Source organism: Cornus florida, unplaced genomic scaffold (genome assembly GCF_030987335.1).
Source record: "Cornus florida cultivar Cherokee Brave unplaced genomic scaffold, ASM3098733v1 CherokeeBrave_3.0.0_Hap2_Chr06, whole genome shotgun sequence".
In the NCBI taxonomy this organism is placed as follows: domain Eukaryota; kingdom Viridiplantae; phylum Streptophyta; class Magnoliopsida; order Cornales; family Cornaceae; genus Cornus; species Cornus florida.
The window spans coordinates 86,297,309-86,315,803 of record NW_026775576.1 but is presented as its reverse complement, the minus strand read 5'-3'; the positions used below and the strand labels follow the sequence as shown (position 1 = coordinate 86,315,803).

General features: G+C 35.6%; 2 protein-coding genes across 5 annotated transcripts; one reads left to right on the top strand and one right to left on the bottom strand.

Moving 5' to 3' along the window:
• Positions 1–236: 236 nt before the first annotated feature.
• Positions 237–5,360, bottom strand: LOC132312560 (uncharacterized). Of its 3 annotated transcripts, none has more exons than XR_009483295.1 (8): positions 5,184–5,360; positions 4,767–4,895; positions 4,484–4,523; positions 2,807–2,882; positions 2,500–2,700; positions 2,171–2,383; positions 1,646–2,078; positions 237–1,430 (listed from the first exon to the last, which is right to left on the bottom strand). XR_009483295.1 is itself a non-coding variant. In XM_059810962.1 (7 exons), exons 1-7 carry the CDS (start codon positions 5,224–5,226, stop codon positions 1,740–1,742), a joined length of 1,041 nt encoding a protein of 346 aa, XP_059666945.1. In that variant the 5' UTR covers positions 5,227–5,360; the 3' UTR covers positions 1,456–1,739. The 3 variants fall into 3 exon arrangements, 1 of the variants encoding a protein (XP_059666945.1); XR_009483294.1 differs by having other exon boundaries at positions 342–1,540; XM_059810962.1 differs by lacking the exon at positions 237–1,430 and having other exon boundaries at positions 1,456–2,078.
• Positions 5,361–9,903: 4,543 nt separating this feature from the next.
• On the top strand, positions 9,904–16,522 carry LOC132312557 (cell number regulator 6-like). Of its 2 annotated transcripts, none has more exons than XM_059810959.1 (5): positions 9,904–10,061; positions 10,155–10,267; positions 12,150–12,264; positions 13,224–13,489; positions 16,048–16,522. In XM_059810959.1, the coding sequence occupies exons 2-5, from the start codon at positions 10,160–10,162 to the stop codon at positions 16,273–16,275; spliced, it is 717 nt and encodes a 238-aa protein (XP_059666942.1). In that variant the 5' UTR covers positions 9,904–10,061; positions 10,155–10,159; the 3' UTR covers positions 16,276–16,522. The 2 variants fall into 2 exon arrangements, with proteins under 2 accessions (XP_059666942.1, XP_059666943.1); XM_059810960.1 differs by having other exon boundaries at positions 9,935–10,061; positions 10,160–10,267.
• The last annotated feature ends 1,973 nt before the right edge of the window (positions 16,523–18,495 follow it).

Below are 18,495 nucleotides of genomic sequence, written 5' to 3'. Positions count from 1 at the left end.
AACCAACAGATTTAATTTCAGGAAGTGCTAGAGAGAGAGAAAAAACAAGAGAGGATCCAAATCTATAACAATTTTGAGTCACCGTCCCTAATCCCACAATTCAGGAGGAGGGGCCAATAAAAAATCAACTATAAACTTAAAAAGATGTATTAATATCAAGTATTGGCTACCAACTACAAGAATTTTCCAGGTCATATAATTCATTGTCACAAATAACAAATTTCAACACAAGGCCATAAAGTGAAACAATTACCGTAACTGAAGGAAACAAAGAGATGGTTGCCGCATCTAAAATACAAGGTATGTTAAGGTTCATTAATTCAACCTGCCTCTGCTCAATCTCACAAAACTTTTTGGAGGTTCTTATTATATATCTCTGAAATAAATTACAATGTAACATACCCAAGTACCTAAAAGTAGTAGAGATCCGAATAGAATTTCAGTTACCATACAAAAAAGGACTGCCCGTCCAACTTGAACCACGGAAGCACGAAAAATACTATGGAATGTATTCCCTGCACGAGACTCCCTTCCAAATAACACGAAAAAAGATCTTCATACTCATCAGCAAATCAAACTCAACGAGAAGGTTCACCATAGTGTCCCTGCAAACTAGACACAGAAATTTGCTATCCTGCGTATTTAAGTTTTAGTTACCTCAGGGATTGCATTCTATTTTTATTCCCGAGAGACGAAGATCACGGTCCACTGGTAGATTTTCTCAGGCAGGTGGAAGCAAGACTTCTGCTGAAGAAAACTTGTATCTAATATAGGAGAGAAGCCACATAAAAACACGGAACACACTAAACAGTTATCTGTACTAAAGAAAGATGGATCCATTGCCTAATTCTCATTTCTAAAGTTTGTAAAACAACCCCAGATTATGTATAACAAGTACCTTTTTCATTAAAGGATATATATGATTGTAATGGTTGCAAATTAGTAAATCTTCTATCCCCCTCCTTTTTCTGTTGTTCACAGCTCGCTCATTCATGTACATTGTGCATATAAAATTATACTCGTTTAACTATACCACACCAAAAAGGGTTGGGGTGGCTGGAAAGTAAGAGCATGGAAACGATTCCCAACTTGTCGTCGTTATTAAAAAAAAAAAAAGGGGGGGCGAAGAAGATAACCTACTAGGAACCATATTCATGAAGCTTACAAAGATCCCAAAGACTCAGCAACTGCAAGCAAGAATTTGCTTAAAGTTTACCGAAAGATCAAAAAATAATAATAATAAATCCACAATAATTATAAATATTAATCCATGAGTGCAACCATGACAAAATTGGGACTTTACGGTTACCTTATGGTTAAGAAAAAATCATGTTCCCCTTGAGCAGCAAGATCATCATACTCATCAAATCTGTCCTTTTGACTATTTGAATAAGGTAGCCCACAATGACCCAGAAAGGGGGGCAAAATTTCTGAAAATAATATTTAACATCAGAAGAATGACAATGATAAGTTATACCTACCTCAATCCTTTCTCTTCTAATTATATTGATGATAGGGAGATGGTAAAGTCTCAATAAAGCTGTGAGCACAGGAAAAAAAAGAAAAATTCACCCATGATGACGTTTTAACTTGAGACCTCAAAAGCACACATTCATAAAACATTGTGAGATACAAGAATAACTACCTCATGAGTTCCATCTATCTATCTAAGCAATCCACTAATATGGGCAAACTAGACTTCTGAGAGATCTCGTGTGACCATGCCTTACAGGGGAAGGCTACCTGCTTCTATCACGCTCCGCATATACATCCTGATCCCTGTATCTGTCCCTGCCTCTATCTCTACCATTCCTGAAATTGCCGTACTTTGAATCCAAGCGTCTCCCTCCATCTCTGCTGCCTCTACCATTCCTCTCATAAGACCTATCATGGCTGCGGTCTCGTTCCCGGTATCTGTCCCGCTCTCTGTCTTGATCGCGATTACGATCTCTCTCCCGATCTGCTGAACCACTTCTTCTACGTTTACTCTCATATTCCTTCTCCCTTTGCTTCCTTCGTTCCTCTGCTTCTTTCTCCCTTGCTAATCTTTCCTCTTCCTTTGCCTTCTCCTTTGCCGCCTGGGAATTAAAGTTCCATATTCACCATTCATGGAAAAAAGGGAAAACAAACAAATTCCAACATGTAGATCATTGTTAGAAAGGAGACTCACCTTGTACTCGGCGAGGAAATCCCTAACCATGCCATAACCAATATGCTGCTTGCCAGTTATGTGAGATTGAGTCCTCTCTGCAGCATCATTTGCTATTAGAAAAGAACCACATATCTCACACAGAGCCATCTTTTTCTCCTGTGCAAGCATTGATACTTTGTCATTCTGGTGCTGTTGAGTCAAGGTTGTCTTTTCAGCATTAAGCATCTCCACCTGCAACATAATTGTTTTCAAACATTTAAGAGTTAAATTTCCATCAATCTCATAATAAAAATTCAAAGTTCAGAAACAACTTGCAAATTGGATAACAAACACTCGATAGTACCTACCTTCCTCATGAGTGCTTCAGCTTCATCAACTTTCCCAGCTTCACCAAGGGACTCCACTTGCTCCAGCAGGTTCTTTATTTTCTCCTCCAGCACAGACAGCTGCTCAGATATTTCCGCAGAGATTGGAGCAGGGGGGGAAACTTCCACCTCTTGAGCGAGGCGTTCTCGCCCACGCCTAACTCTTCTGTCTAAGTCCATAATCTGAAAGGTGATGATAATGATATTCAAAAGTGTATATATATATACACTAAAGTTTACCGATGGTCATGACCAGAAGGCTCAGAAAGTAATGACAAAAGTAACTTACCAACTTCTCACAAAAATGAGAAAGTTCTGCTTCAAACCTGGGCACGTAAGAGTTGTGTCTTGGGGACTTCTCAAAACTAAAACCAACAATATATCCATATTAAAACCATGATAGAGAAGTAGAACTACAAACTACAGTAAAAGAAGTGTATTAACCAGTGTATGTCCCAAGTTTGTAGGGTGCTGAAGGGGAATATTAGAGATAGACTTGACGTTTTTCATTAGTTTCCACAAAGTAGCACTAAGCAAGACAATTCTAGAAACCCAAAAAAATCTGTAAGTAACCTCCATGAACTGTGCCTAAACTATGGTTGGATATGGTCAGATATTTTCTCTACAACAAGCAGAGTCGGTAGGAGAAAAAATGTAGGTTCAGCATCACACTATATATTTTGTAATGACTAGAAAGACCAGAAAGGTTTGGAAAATATTACCCATGAAGATGGAACAAGCTCGAAGTAAATAACAAAATTTATGCCAAGGGGTGTTCATCATTCAAATTTCTATTATCAACTAAATCAAGCCAAAAATGTATTTGGAATTTTTCACATGTTTCGAGTCAAAAGAACATATTCATAAAAGGGATTTGTAGCTGACCATAAAGGTTTGGAGAATATTACCCATGAAGATGGAACAACCTCGAAGAAAATAACAAAATTTATGCCAAGTGGTGTTCATCATTCAAATTTCTATTATCAACTAAATCTAGCCAAAAATGTATTTGGAATTTTTCACATGTTTCGAGTCAAAAGAACATATTCATAAAAGGGATTTGTAGCTGACCACAGTTAAATCTAACTGTGAAGTTGCATGAAACAATGAAATCCTAAATCTACAGAGGCGTCCATACAAAAAGGATTTCAATGGCCAGCAAACATAGTCCATCGCAAGCAAAACATACAGCACATATTCAAAGCCTATCCCGCTCTTAAAAATAGATTAACTGTTTTTTTACTGCAAAAGAAGCCTCTCACTTTTGCAAATTAATGTGTCATGTCCAGAATGGCCAGGAGGACCGGTTACAATAGTACAAAAGGTGAACTGTCAAAACCTGGCAACAAAAAAATTCTTAAATTCCAATAACAGGTAATAGTTCATCAATTCAACCAATTGATTTGAAAAGTAAAATTGACCCCCTTCTTTTCAAGGATCTGAACAAAAAGCATCAGATCAGTTACCTCAGAGAGAAACCTGATACAGCCAGACACCATGTCTTTTTAGCACGCCGAGCGTGTAACTCATATTTAAGATAATCCTATGACACACGTATAAAACAGCCAACTCACTCAAAATAGGATTACGCAAAAACCCAAAAAAAAAAAAAATTGAGAAACAAACTGTTTCAACAGCAACACATCACTCTGAACAAAGCCTATTCAGAACAACGAAACCAAATAAGATAGCCAACAACTTAAAAGGTGACTTCACAAGCTGCATTATATAAAATTTGAGAACCATACAATTAAGCAGCACATTCCTTACTGGCGATGATATGAAAATCCTAGACTCATAGGAGTCATAGGACAACTATATTCATCAAATCATCTTTTATATTAATATTCATCCAATTATCTTCAGAATATAAAACATAAACAACAAAGAGAACCCACGAAGATGAAGAATTCTCTTCACAACAATTTCCTAACAAATGGAATCCAAACTATATTCAACCAGTTACCTTTCTTTCAACTTGTCATCATGAATTTTTGGGCATGCTCCTGATGTAAATCAACACAGTAAAAAAACAACAATTAGTGATAATACTTGGAGTTCAATCATTGCACATAATAACCAGGAAAAGAAACCAAAATTCTAGAAGTTCATACTTGGACCATTAACCTTTAAAACCAAATATCACAACAAATGATACAAATTTTGTTTCTCGCCTTTCCTACACTTCCATCAACAACCAAACACTAAAGAGAAAATTCAATTTTAGCACAAAATTGATCACAACGCACCTAGATCACTCCGTGTGTTCACGAACAGATCATGAGGGCAAAATCGAATCATATAGGATCCACAAACCTCCTTATCGTCCCATGTAATTTCCTTGTAACCCCTTCTCTCTTCTTCAGTGAGATTACGAGCTAAAAATACAACAGAATAGAACCACACAATTAGCTGATATAAAATATATATGTATGAGGAAGAAAGAAGCTAAATTGAAGAAAACTAAAAATTGGGTTATGGAAGGATCGTGAGCTATTCAACCGATCAAATATTTGCAAATAAAATAAGTAACAAAATTTTCGTATGAATATCAAATCGATTGAAGAAACGATGGTGCCAATTCCAAACAATTGAAAAAAATAAAATTTTGTCCTATGAAATTCATATTCGAGCAAACTGAAAGCTTAGGTTTTCACGCAAGCAACCTGCACCCATGAGTTCGTCTAACAAAGCTCTCTGCGCGTCCATGTTGACAATGGAGGGCTTCGAGATTCGAAATCAAATTGAGAATAATGGTTATGCGAAACCCTAGTTTAGGGAGAAGGATGGGAGAGAATGGAGGTTTTTCAAGTCTGGTGATAACACTCTGTTTGGCATCATATCCTCGTGACAATTGGATTTTTTTTTTTATTATTTAATTTTTTTTTTTTTTTTTTTTTCATGCCAATAAACACACACCCTCTCACTAGGACGGGGACGTGGGTGGCCTAACCCGAGCCCAAGTTCCATCGGAAAATTTTACACGCATGTGCAACAAGGTATTTGGGGCTATGGGGGATGAGACTGGTTTAATTTTTAGAGCCCAAATTTATTTTAGGTGGGGATTTGGGCAAAAGTTTTACTAATCCGAAAAATTCAAAATACAAAATATATATATATATATATATATATATATATAATTAATTTTTATACTTTTTTTTTGGAAGGTAATTTTTATATTTTTAAAAGGGTATTCATTAACTTAAAAACATTTGCTTTAAAATTTTAAAGTAAATTTTTTTTTTATAGTAATTAAATTTTAGTTAACAAACAAAATAATAAAGAATATTATTCGGCTCTTTCCAAATTCTAATAAGAAGCAATTTAATTTTAATTACATAGTTGGGTTGATTAATGTCCCTTTTATTTTATGTCAAGTGCAAATATTTATATACTTTAACGTTCTTTTAATATTTATTAGTAAGAGCATCTCCAGTGCTAAATGTCATTTCGGACTGCCAAATTTATATTTTGAGAGAAGCTACAGTGTCAAAATACTATATTTTAGCAATTATGCTCAAATGGTGCATTTAATCCAAAATGCTATATTTTAGCAATTCTGAGCCTCCATTGAATCAAGTCCTACCCACTTTTAGCTTCTCAATCCTACTTTAACTCTGACCGTTGATTCCAAATTACCTTCCCATCTTAACCATTCATTGCATTATGTCCCACATAATATTTTTAGGGCAAATCATTTCAGCCTCCCCAATCACCTCCATCTTTATTCTCGTTCTTGACTTTGAACTTACCCTCTCTCTGTGCAACTGCAAATTACAAAATCTACAAGAATCAGAAGTTCAAAACCCATATATTTCAGTTTATCTATTTGTTTGCAAGAATCAAAAGTTCAAAACCCATATCGGCATATCATTTCAGATTGTTCAAAAAATCAAAACCCATATCTTTCAGTTTCAATCGCCTGCTGTTCCAGTTCGGGTTTGCCGTTCGCAAGCTTCAACCGCTGTCTCTCAACTCTCAAGCTTGCCCCTCTCTCTCTCTCTGTGCAACTGCTAACTTTTATGTATGAGTTTTGAAAATTGTAAATCATTAAGATATATATATATATATATATATATATATATATATATATATATATATATATAACAACACTTACATGACTGATTTCAAATTGAGGGTTTCAAGAAATGGGAAATTGGAGGATTGAGGAAACCATTTGGGTCTGGTGCTTTGATTTGTAGTGCTTACAGAAGATGCATCATTCTTACGAGCATTGTAAGGGGACTGAGTTTTGTGGACAACTGTTGAAGACTTGGTTGAAAATTGTGATGATGCAAATCCTGGCCACGTCTTTTGGGTTTGGTGCTTTGTTTTCTGGAGAGTTAGATATACAAACATACATATAGAGAGAGAGAGAGATTGAGGTCAGATTTTGCAAATGGCAACAAACTTGTCGTTGCAGATGAGAGGGAGAGAGACGACAACGGAATTAAGAGACTTGCCAAATTTTTTTGGCAGCTGCTAGATTTGAGAGTGAATTTGGGAATTTTAAATTTTGAGAGCTCAAATGAAAGCCCATTGGAGAGCTCACTTTTTAGACACCTCTCATATTTTGAATTTGAGAGCTCAAATAAGAGAGCATTGGAGATGCTCTAAGATATTATAATTTGGGATGACTCCAGTATCTCAAAAACTCATAAAACCCATGCGATATAGCACAGTTTAAGATGTGATGGTTCTTCAGGACTTGGGTTTAGGCTTGGGTTGACATGTTACAACTTTGGATTTGGCATTAGCTAATCCCTTGGTCCGCCCAAGTTTCACCCCTTACCACTCACACACAAGTGTGAAAGACTTCCCAGTATCTTTAATACTTTATTTTCTGTGCCATCTAGGGATGACAATTTTCCCTAATCCGGTAGGTTTCCGCCCCACCCTAAATGGGATGGATTTAGTAGCCTCCTAAATGTGTTTGGGGCGGATTTGGTAAAATAATCTAAAACCCAAAGCGAGTTTAGAGTGGGGGCGAATTTAATGATGAACCCGTCTCGACCCCAGCCCTATTATATATATATATAAATGTATATTAAATATTTTTAAGACCTTTGTTACTTTAAAAGTTTCCGTTAATATATTAATATTCATTACTTGGTAATTTAAAAGTTGGGTCACCTTATTTAGCACAGTTTAAGATGTGATGGTTCTTCAGGACTTGGGTTTGGGCTTAGGTTGATGTGTTACAACTTTGGATTTGGCATAGGCTAATCCCTTGGTCCACCCAGGTTTCACCCCTTACCACTCACACATAAGTGTGAAAGACTTCCCAATATCTTTAATACTTCATTTTCTGTGCCATCTAGGAATGATAATTTTCCCCAATCCAATAGGTTTCCGCCCAGCCCCTAATGGGATGGATTTAGTAGCCTCTTAAATGTGTTTGGGGCGGATTTGGTAAAATAATCGAAAACTCGAAACGAGTTTGGGGTAGGGACGGATTTAATGACGAACCCGTCTCGACCCCGCCCCAATTATATATATAAAAAAATGTATATTAAATATTTGTAAGACCTTTGTTACTTTATTAAAAGTTTCCGTTAATATATTAATATTCATTACTTGGTAATTTTAAAGTTGGGTCACCTTATTTATTAGCCTAATTTGACTACATTGGGCTAATTTTTTTTACTACATAATAAAAATGGCATAACTTACCCCGCCCCGCAATTAAACGAAGTGCACTCCGGGGGGGCGGGGGTGTGGAGTCAGTACTTTGTCTATCGGAGTATGAGCGGAGATGATATACCAATTATAAACGAAGTGCACGGGGGTGGAGTGGAGTTGGTGCTTTGTTTATCAGAGTAAGAATGGAGATGATATACCAATTATAAAACGATTTCAGGGGGTTAGAACGGAGTTGGTATGATGAATTTTGTAACGGAGTGGAGTAGGGTTTAGCTATATCTGCCCCAATTCTGCCACGTTGCCATACCTAGACTGCCATCAACTGATTGTGTATCATGTCACATAAGTAAAAGTACTTATTTTAGTAGATCCTATCACTGCGTGTCAGTGTCTAATCACGCGGTGATACCATGTCATAATGCAACTGGCGCAATTAAGTTTTTCTTCACACAAGCCTGTCAGGTGGTTTTGTGATTTCCTTTTTAACAAAAATGGAATTCAATGCAATCTAAAATAGATTATGTGCTAATTACAAAAACAAAATAAAATTTAACAAAACAAAAGTAGCAAATATGAAGCGCTCCAAATTAGTAATTTTATGGATAAAATAGCAATAATTATTATTTGTGTAGATAATAATATTACACACACACACACACACACACACATATATTTTTATCATATCCATGAATGTATATGTGTCTTATTTTTTAAAATATTCTCTTATCTCTATATGCTTATTACCCGTATCCGTGTCTATATTTCTTAGATGTGAGATAAACCAAATATTAAAATTAAATATAATTATCTTTACTTTATTTTTTCCTTTTTCCTTTTATTTATGGACTGTTGATACCTATAACATTCTAGAAGTCCACATATATGTATAACTCTCATGAAATTCAACCAAATTTTTTTGCCCTCAAAAAAACACATCTTTCATTTTATCTTATGAAAAAAAAAAAAAAAAACACATCTATCATTTTACTATGGAGGATATGAAGTTATGAACTTCTAATTTTTCATTTAGAAGGTTGAGAAACACAATCTCCTTTCTAATTCCATTCATTTCAATAACAGGAATTCCAAAATATTGAGGTAAAGTCAATTCTAAGCTAGATCCACCCTACCTGCACATAATTTTTTGTAATTTGAAAAAGGATGCAAGTTGAACAAATTGAAGGGTTAGGTTGTTTGGGTGAAAAATGACACTATTCTTTGAACATAGAATACACATATAACAAATACAAGTTCTCAAACAAATTTCAGTTGTCTCAAAATAAAAAATAATTTTCTGAAAATTGAATCAAATAAATTATTTAATTTTCACATATCTTAAAATAGAAAATTGTTCTCAAAAAATTAAATTAAATCAAACATCCTATAAGTAATCCCTCTCCTCTTTAAAATTTATTTATATTTTTTTTTTCCTGAAATTCCCCCAATCGAGGTGTAAGACTAGATTTAGGGTTTAGAATCAACCCTAAGACTGGATCTGAATGGACCATGTTCATCACCGGACTGGACCAAGAAAATTTTCAAAAGTCGAGAGTCAATGTCAAAATGTCACAATGCAAAAAAAAAAAAAAAAAAAAATTCAAAATGTCAACAAGTCGGCATTTCACCAGATCCACCACGTCAAGCAAAATTTAATGACTTATTCTGACGTGGCACAAACTAATTGGACGAAACTTTGTTGCAAACGCCGTCGCTTCCACACCGGATCTAAACTCTCGAAAGACTGAAGAAGCTACCTTCGTGGAAATGCTCGGGAATTATTTTTACAGATTTGGCCAAAAAAACATTAACGGAGCTTTCACTGATTTAGCGGTTACTGCATATCATATGTCTCTGAGTTTATATCACCGACAAGAGTTTGCGAAGTTTGTTTCGATTTGAAGGTCGTTTCAATTTTGAAGTTGAGATAAGAGTTTATTTAGTATTTATTTTTTGAATTTATTTATTTTGACTGAATATTTTTTGTCGATTATCAGATCAGATGGCGGAAGGAGGTCCACAGTCGCGTTATGTGAAGCTGACTAAAGATCAAGCGCCTTTGGAAGACATTAAGCCTGGAGAACTCAATCAGCCCATTGATGTTCCTCAGGTCAGTTCTCTCTCTCTCTATATGTATATGTATGTATTCATTTGGTTTGTAAATTACTATATAATTTGATCTATCAGGGGACTCCTTTTGGATTTGTGATTTTCCTTCTGATTTCTAGTGTTTACTGGAAGCTGGTTTGACTTTCAGTTTCAACTATGGCGTATATTAGGGTGATTAACACTGTGTTTGGAATGCTTGGTTTTGGAATTCAAAATGGAATTCCTAGGGTTTGGAATCACAAGAATTTAAAATGGATTTGGATTTCATGGGATTTTGAAATCCCAAAGTACAATGTCATCAAATCCCATGAAAATTTGTGGAATTTGATGGGATCTGAGAATATCAAAAAGAAAAGATTAAACAGAAGTTCCCTTGTTACATCAATAATGAGATGTTTGGTAACAGGCGGTGATGGGAGGCTAGGGTTCTCAGATAATTCTCTTTTAAGTTATCCAAATCTTCTTAGTACGGTTGCTTATACAATATCGTCCTCATTTACCAAAATTCCTATTAAGATCCAGCATATTTTCTGTCATGGAAGCCATATAGGAGAACTCTTCAAATTTCTCATGGAAGGCTATTTGGTACTTTAATGTTCCCAGTAGGCACTAGGTTAGCCTTCTTTGAATGCACAACTACTTGTGATGAGAATTCCCTATTTATAGATCATTAAAAAGGGGCAAATCCGTTCAAAGTTGGTGTTCTATGTGTTTGGGGGAATTTGGGAGACACTGCATCACCCCTTTTTTCTTGTTCAGCCATGATGTTTCCTTTTCTCTATTTTTGTGTTTCACTGGGCAATGCCTTGATCGGCGGTTGGTGTAATAAGTAAGTGAAGGGGGACTAGTGTGAGAAGGAGAGCCAGGTCCTCTAGCAAGCAGCTCCATCATGCTCCTGGTGGTGCATTTTGAATGAGCAAAATAGTTATTTTATGGGGATGGAGCTACCAATTATAAGTCTCAAAGAATTGTTATTCTGTACTCTCTCTCCGATACTTTTACATTAGGCAGATTGTTGTGCTGAACTTTTGAGTGAGATGAGGTTATAGGCTATAGAGTGAGTCTCAAGATTTTTTATTTATTTGTTTTTTATTTTTATGGGAATTGACATTGATCTGTTTCGTCTTTCTTTTTGTGAGTATCTTTTTGCGGCATTTGACATGAATTAATAAATGCAGTAATATATAAGTTTGTATGGTAAGTAAATCGATAAATTAATCGTTGAATCCCTTTATTTCATGCTATTTTTAGATACTAGAGCAATTTGGCATATGTAAACCAATTGTGAACCTATAGAACTAATTATTATTTACTACCTCTTGCTTTAATCATTGTTTGAATTAGCGGAAGAGTGTAAATAAAGGGCTGGAAGCAATATTAGCCATACTTTTTGTAAATGCTGTAGTTTTTTTTTTTATCCCTTGATGCATTTAGAATGGGGGAAAAAATGATTGTTTGAAGCCTCTGTAGAAGTTTTTGTGAAACGTTAATAATGTGAGTGACCTTATGGAGTTCTTGCACAAAAAGGTCAAAGGAGTTCACATAGCTGACTTTCATGCCTTCATGGAGAAAGAAACTCCTTACCGAACCAATATTTTTCCTTTTGGCAATCATATAGCTTGTATTTTCCTGCATCATACATATTGCACACTTTACCTATACTTTAGTGAAGTATCTGGTGGGTTTTATTAACAATGCAGACAATGTACTGCTGTATACTTTAGCAGAGGGCTTTATATTCTTCTCAATCGATAGATGAGAATTTGTTATTTTTGCCTATAAGGAGAAATGGAATGATATAATTGTATCACTTCTCTTTGCGGCAAAACTCTTTATTTAAGGTGTCGACAGATTTATAAACTCTTGATATGATTCATGGGCAGTTGAATGTTCACAAGTGCAATGAATGTGGGCAACCTTTACCAGAAAGCTATGAGCCTCCGGCAAATGAACCTTGGACAACTGGGATTTTTGGATGTACTGAAGATACAGAAAGTTGTAAGTTTTTAAATGTTTTGGGATATTGAGTACCTAGTTCGTATTAACTTGTAAGTTATCTGCATACTTGGAAAGGTTACATGTCTACAATATTAACTTGTAATAATTTGACTAAAGTATTCCAGGTAATACTTGTGCTATCTCACAACATGTAGAGACTTTTTGCTGATATATGTATTATATATTATTCACTATCATACTACATCAAGCAATATCAATTGTAAAATTACCAGCTGCCAGATATTTGTAAAGTATTCCAGGTTATACTCTCATGCTGCCATAACTGGGGTAGGGGACTGGTTGTCAAAGTTGAGTTCAATTACAGATATTCCACAAAGAAAACAAAGCTAAAAATGTGTAAATAAGGAGACAGATGTGTGGGGGGGGGGGGGGGGGGGGGGGGGGGGGTTGGGGGGGGGGTGTGGTTTGTGGAAGAAAAAGAAAGTTTTGATGGGGTGTGTATATTAGAGAGAGAGAGAGAGAGATGGTTATGGGTGCCAACTGATGTGACAACTTGAACCCAAGTATGCGAAACTTTCAAATGCAATTTTTTTTTTCCTTTTCTTTTTATTCTTCAATATCTCTCATCAGTCCTCAAACCCCCAACCCTAAGGGGCTGAAGTTCAAATAAACTCCAAACATATTTAGGCTTGTAGAGACTGATTCAGCGCCAATTTTGACAGGTGGAATGGCTTTCATGATTCGTGTTTCATTAATACTACTAATAGTACTACTGATACTACTTTGCATTACACCCTCTTTTACACTTCATTATATCATCGTTTTGGCTTACTATCTTTTTATTTTTTTATTTTTCATAATTATTTTGGCTTACTATCTTGAATGTTCCTTCCTTCCTTGACAAATGCATTGTTCCTATTCACTCTTCTTTTACAGTATATTTCAATATCCGATAATCTTTAATTGTCTCAAAAACCTATTATTTACATCCTCTGCAGGCTGGACAGGAGTTTTTTGCCCATGTGTTTTGTTTGGACGTAATGTTGAAACATTGAAAGAAGATATCCCCTGGACCACACCATGCATTTGCCATGCCATTTTTGTTGAAGGTGGCATTGCAGTTGCAGCAGCAGTGGCAGCATTCCATGGCATTGACCCAAGGACATCATTTCTTATTTGTGAGGGTTTATTATTTAGCTGGTGGATGTGTGGCATATATACAGGTCTCTTTCGGCAGTCTTTACAAAAGAAATATCATCTTAAGGTAAACAACTCTATTTCTCTTTATGTTGATGTGCAACCATTGTTCCAATAAACAACATGAATCATAAAATCTTTTGTCTTGGACAATTAGACCCACACTTAGCAATTATATGATATACAAGTGCGTAGAATTTTTTGTTGGCTTAAAATTATTTCTAATAATTCTCTAACAGTTCATTTTTCCTGAAATATGTGGAATTTACAGGTATATAAAATAATAACAATTTTCTTTCCTCTAAAAACTGTTTATAATTACCAAATCTCCAATTTTATCCCTGGAAATCATATTTTATAAAATAAATGTTACCTTGTGGCCTTGTTTAGCATGGTCAATCCTTTGAATAATTGGCAGGTCTGGTATCTAAGAAGCACGGACACGGATACGGGACACGGATACGACACGACACGGACACAGCGACACGGCAAATCCAAAAAAATTAGGACACGGACACGGCAAATAGTATATATATATATATATATATATATATATATATATATATATATATATCAGCATTAATAATTTTAAAAAAAAACACTGATATGTTTAGGTTGGAATATATATATATATCACTGATATGTTAGTATATATATATATCAGCATCTTTAGGACACGGACACGGCGAATTGTGGCATCTTTAGGTTAGTATATATATATATCACCATCTTTAGGGTAGTACAAAACAAAAAATAGAACATATCAGCATTAAAAATAAAAAAAATAAAAAAAAAAATTAACATATCAGCATTAAAAATTTAAAAAAAAAATCCAGAAAAGTGTGTCCGAGCCGTGTCCGAGCCGTGTCCGAGCTGTCCGAGCCGTGTCCGAGCTGTCTGAGCCGTGTCTGTGCCGTGTCCGAGCCGTGTCCAAGCCGTGTCCAAGCCGTGTCCGAAAATAAAAAAAAATAAAAAAATTCCAGACACGTTTTTTGGCGTGTCCGACACGTGTCGGGGCGTGTCCGACGCGTGTCCGTGTCCGACACGTGTCGGACACGGATTCTTCGTCCATTTTGGAGTGTCCGTGCTTCTTAGTCTGGTATTTTTGTATCCTCAACCAAGCGTCATTGATGTATACTAATGTTGATACCAAGGATAATTAAGCATTGGAAAGTGTTTCCGGCAGTGATGCAAGATGGGGCCTACCATCCATGTGAAGCAATTTGTTATACTTTGTATATTTTTTTCTTTTGATCAGTACTGCATATGCACCAGTGCCCCGACCAGGACTTGAAACTTGCACCTCCCTTTGTAAGGGTAGCAAGTGATGCAACTCATGCTAAAAACTGCTTGTTAGTTAAAATTTGAATCTTGGAATATATGTTCTTTCTCTTAACTACATGCATGTTACAAAAAGCATTGTCACTCTCTATCTACATATATTTATCTCTAACCAAGCAGACCTGTCAACACTTGCACACATACATGGGCACACCCTTATCATCATCTAGACCAAGTGTAATTTACGTCAACATTTTTGAAATTGGTGCAGTCAGATTATCGCAAGTTGCATTCTTTCAGAATTTTACTTCGGCAACTGATTCCTCCTTTCCTGCAATGTCCAAGTGATAGATCATCTATGTGTAATGCTGCACAGCATACTTCTATTTTCAATGAAAATAGAACTTAATGTGAAATTCTAAATTTCCCCATAAAGAAAAATCCTCATATGGCATGCTGGGGTTCATGACATATTATTTGCCTTTTTTATGTTTTTGTTTTTTGAATTGGATGGTGCTAACAGCAAAATAAGTTTAGCTTTCGATAAATTGCTCTATAAGTTTCTCCTCCATCCACTAAGCCATTTCATTCTAAGAAATGCAGCAGTCATGAAAAAGCTTCTTGTTCTATTTTTTCAAAAGCACCATCATTCAAGATGAATACAAGTCCCATTTGTCTCTGATATAAAAATAAAAATAAAAAAATAGAAATAAAACAAAACAAATGACATAGTTTTTGTTTTCCAAATCTTTACTAGTGTTATTGATGGAGGCACACAGAAGTAATAGATTTGTAGCTTTCCCCAATTTAGGTTAGCCTTACCTTTGACATGTTCAACAATTGCTCAACTTTGAATCTCATTTTTTAAACCAACCAAATCAAAATATTTTATTGCCAAACGGACTTGAGAATTCAATCTCCACATGTGATAAGCTGAAGATGTTGATTTGACTTTTAAGTAAATTCTAGTATTTTTTTTATAGCCTGGTGCATCATGAACTTGTTCAACAAAACAATTTCTGTCATGCGCATGTCAACGACATCACTTGCAGCTATTAGTTCTCCATGTTCGGCAATTGGCTATGTTATGCCACTGTTAATGAGTTGAGGTAACTTTTTCATGCAATTTAGTTAGGACCAGTATTGGATTCTTATTGTATTGACCTTATATCTGGATTCAATTTGATATTGTATTTTTTGGAGTACATTTTGATATTGGTATTTGCATTCATAACAGATTCTATTTAGTATTGCAATATCTAATTCTAATCCGATTCACTGATAGTTATGCTGTTATGTCCATTATGCATTCAGTCTGCTCACTCAACTTTGCTGACCCTGTAGAACTCGCCATGTGATCCATGCATGGTGCACTGCTGCATGCACTGGTGTGCCTTGTGCCAGGAGCACAGGGAGATGAAGGGACGTCTCTCCGATGATGTTGTCATGCCAATGACTATTGTCAACCCTCCCCCTGTTCAAGAAATGAGCTCTGCCGGCAACAACCAGGATTCTGCACCATCCTCTGCAAATGGTGCTGAGCACACTAATTTGGAGATGCAACCGTTATAGGATCCACCGTTTCTCGTACAAAATAAATATTATATGATATACTTCTGAGAGAGGGTGCATGTTTGACTTCTTTCATTCCTCATGTTTTTATTTTTTTTGATAATTTTGGTTTTCCCCGGTAATGATGTTTTTGAGAAGTTCTGAACCGCATTATACCGTGAACTCTTTGATCCTCAGAATCAGAAACCTCACTCCCCTATGAAGGGAAATTTATTTTTATAAATGTAGCGACGAATTGGTGCTGTTATGATTTGTGTTGCTTGATCTTGGTTTGGACTTAGCGACCACATGATCTTTTGTAAATGGTCAGTGCATACTTGTACTGTATACCCAATATTGGAGGGTTGGATGTCTATTTGCCTTATGGACTGCACCCGGTGCCTTTTTTGCCTTTTTTTTTTTTTTCAAGCATTGAGGCTCCATTTGGAACTAAGAAGATTGCAGGAAGGAAAGAAAAAGAAGGGGAATTTATTTCCTCTTCCTGTTTGGTTGTGTTGAAAATTTCTTTTCCTTTGCCTATTTTCAGCCTATTTCTTTGTAAGGGTTGAAAGTTCAAGCGCGCACATAATTGTTAGGGTTTGAACACTCAATCTCCCATATCACTCCCTTGGTAATTGACAAAAACATTGCTTATAGAGTATCATCAAATTTTGTCGGATGTGTACTTATCTCTTATAATTAGGTTTTTTCTTTCATTGATAAGAAACTCACAAACCTATTTATACTTTGGAGCTCAAATCATCACCCTTCCCTTTGAAAAGTAGAGGAGATATGTGTTAAAACAAGTTGTTTTTTGTAATAAAATTAGGATTACTAAAACTATTAAGTTATTAAATATTAGACTAGAATTATTTAAGTTATTAAATATTAGGCTAGAATTAGGCTGACCGCCCATTTGCAAGTTTTAATCTTTAATTGAACTTTTCCAAAACTGTCATAACTTGTCACATGCCCTAACGTCCCAAATCGTTAAATGAGAAACGGTAAATTAAACCTCATAATAATTATAACTTCAAAACCAATTATAATTACTAAACTAAGGAATTGACACTGCCTAGGGATCCGACCTTGAGGTCTGGCTTACGAATACACGTGCTCTAGCCTCTAAGGAGAGAGAGAGAAAAAAAATAAATAAATAAATAAAAAATAACTGACAGAATTGAACTCTCTCTACCCTCTCTCCTTAAAATTCTCATTCAGGAGCTTCCCCTATCCCATCCCACTGGTTGTCTACGGCCGCGATTCTATAAACCCTCAATGGTCGTGGTGGTATTGCTTATAGATATGGGTCACTAAAACCCTACTTCATTCTTCTCTCGGACCACTGTCTCCGATGCAAATCTTCGGTTTAATCTGGATTATTACATGACTTCAAACATATACTCCTTAGATAATTCATCCTAAATATCAAACTAAGGTTAATTGCAGATAGCCCCCTCAAATAGATTTTTTTTTTTTTTTTCTTATTTTTTTGTCATTACTTATTTTCATTTTACTTTTGTAGTCTTGCAAAACGACTTGTGGTGAAGGGGAAAAATAAATAAATAACTAAATTCACACGTGTAGATTTAATTTCTAATTATATATATAGAGAGAGAGAGTAGTGATACTCGTACCGAACATGAATTGTCTAACCCAATAATTTTAATTAGCTATTTATACCAAATACAATTAAGCAGGGGGCTCCACTTCCTTATCAACTAAGTAGAGGGCTCCACTTCCTTATTTGTTGCATAATTGACCAATTAAAAAATTATGCATAGCAATTTACTGCAACTCTTCGGTGCAAGAATCACACTCACCTTTTCTTTTCCAGCTTGTGTAAGAATAGATTCGTGATCTATTTCATCATGCTTTTTGAGTCCAATCCAATCTAAATTTCCTTTATCCAAAGGGTTTAGAGTATTCCTTGTCCACTTCAAACAACAATTGTGTATCTATATAAAAACACCATGATCTGTTAACATAACTATTAGCGTAGTATCATCAATTTAGAGAGAGAAAGTCTTCGAGTATCTTCACTTTAGAGAGAGAGAGAGAGAGAGAGAGTCTTGGAGTCATGGCTTGCAGAGGAGGCATATGTGACAACCGTGTCTTTGGTGGTGCTGGTGGTGCAACACCGTTATGTGATTTTGATTATTCTTCTGATACTGATATTTCCATTATGACTTTGTCTCCACCAAATTCTACTTTTGATCTTTTTGGTAATTCAAACACCAA

Bases quoted from the DNA above. Each gene is read 5' to 3' on its own strand.
- LOC132312560 (XM_059810962.1), bottom strand. From the start codon at position 5,226: ATGGACGCGCAGAGAGCTTTGTTAGACGAACTCATGGGTGCAG. The intron at 4,896-5,183 runs GTTGCTTGCGTG...TTGTATTTTTAG, and splicing joins AGACGAACTCATGGGTGCAG to CTCGTAATCTCACTGAAGAA. The intron at 2,079-2,170 runs GTGAGTCTCCTT...TTTAATTCCCAG, and splicing joins ATTTCCTCGCCGAGTACAAG to GCGGCAAAGGAGAAGGCAAA.
- LOC132312557 (XM_059810959.1), top strand. From the start codon at position 10,160: ATGGCGGAAGGAGGTCCACAGTCGCGTTATGTGAAGCTGACTAAAGAT. The intron at 12,265-13,223 runs GTAAGTTTTTAA...CATCCTCTGCAG, and splicing joins TACTGAAGATACAGAAAGTT to GCTGGACAGGAGTTTTTTGC. The intron at 13,490-16,047 runs GTAAACAACTCT...CTGACCCTGTAG, and splicing joins AAAAGAAATATCATCTTAAG to AACTCGCCATGTGATCCATG.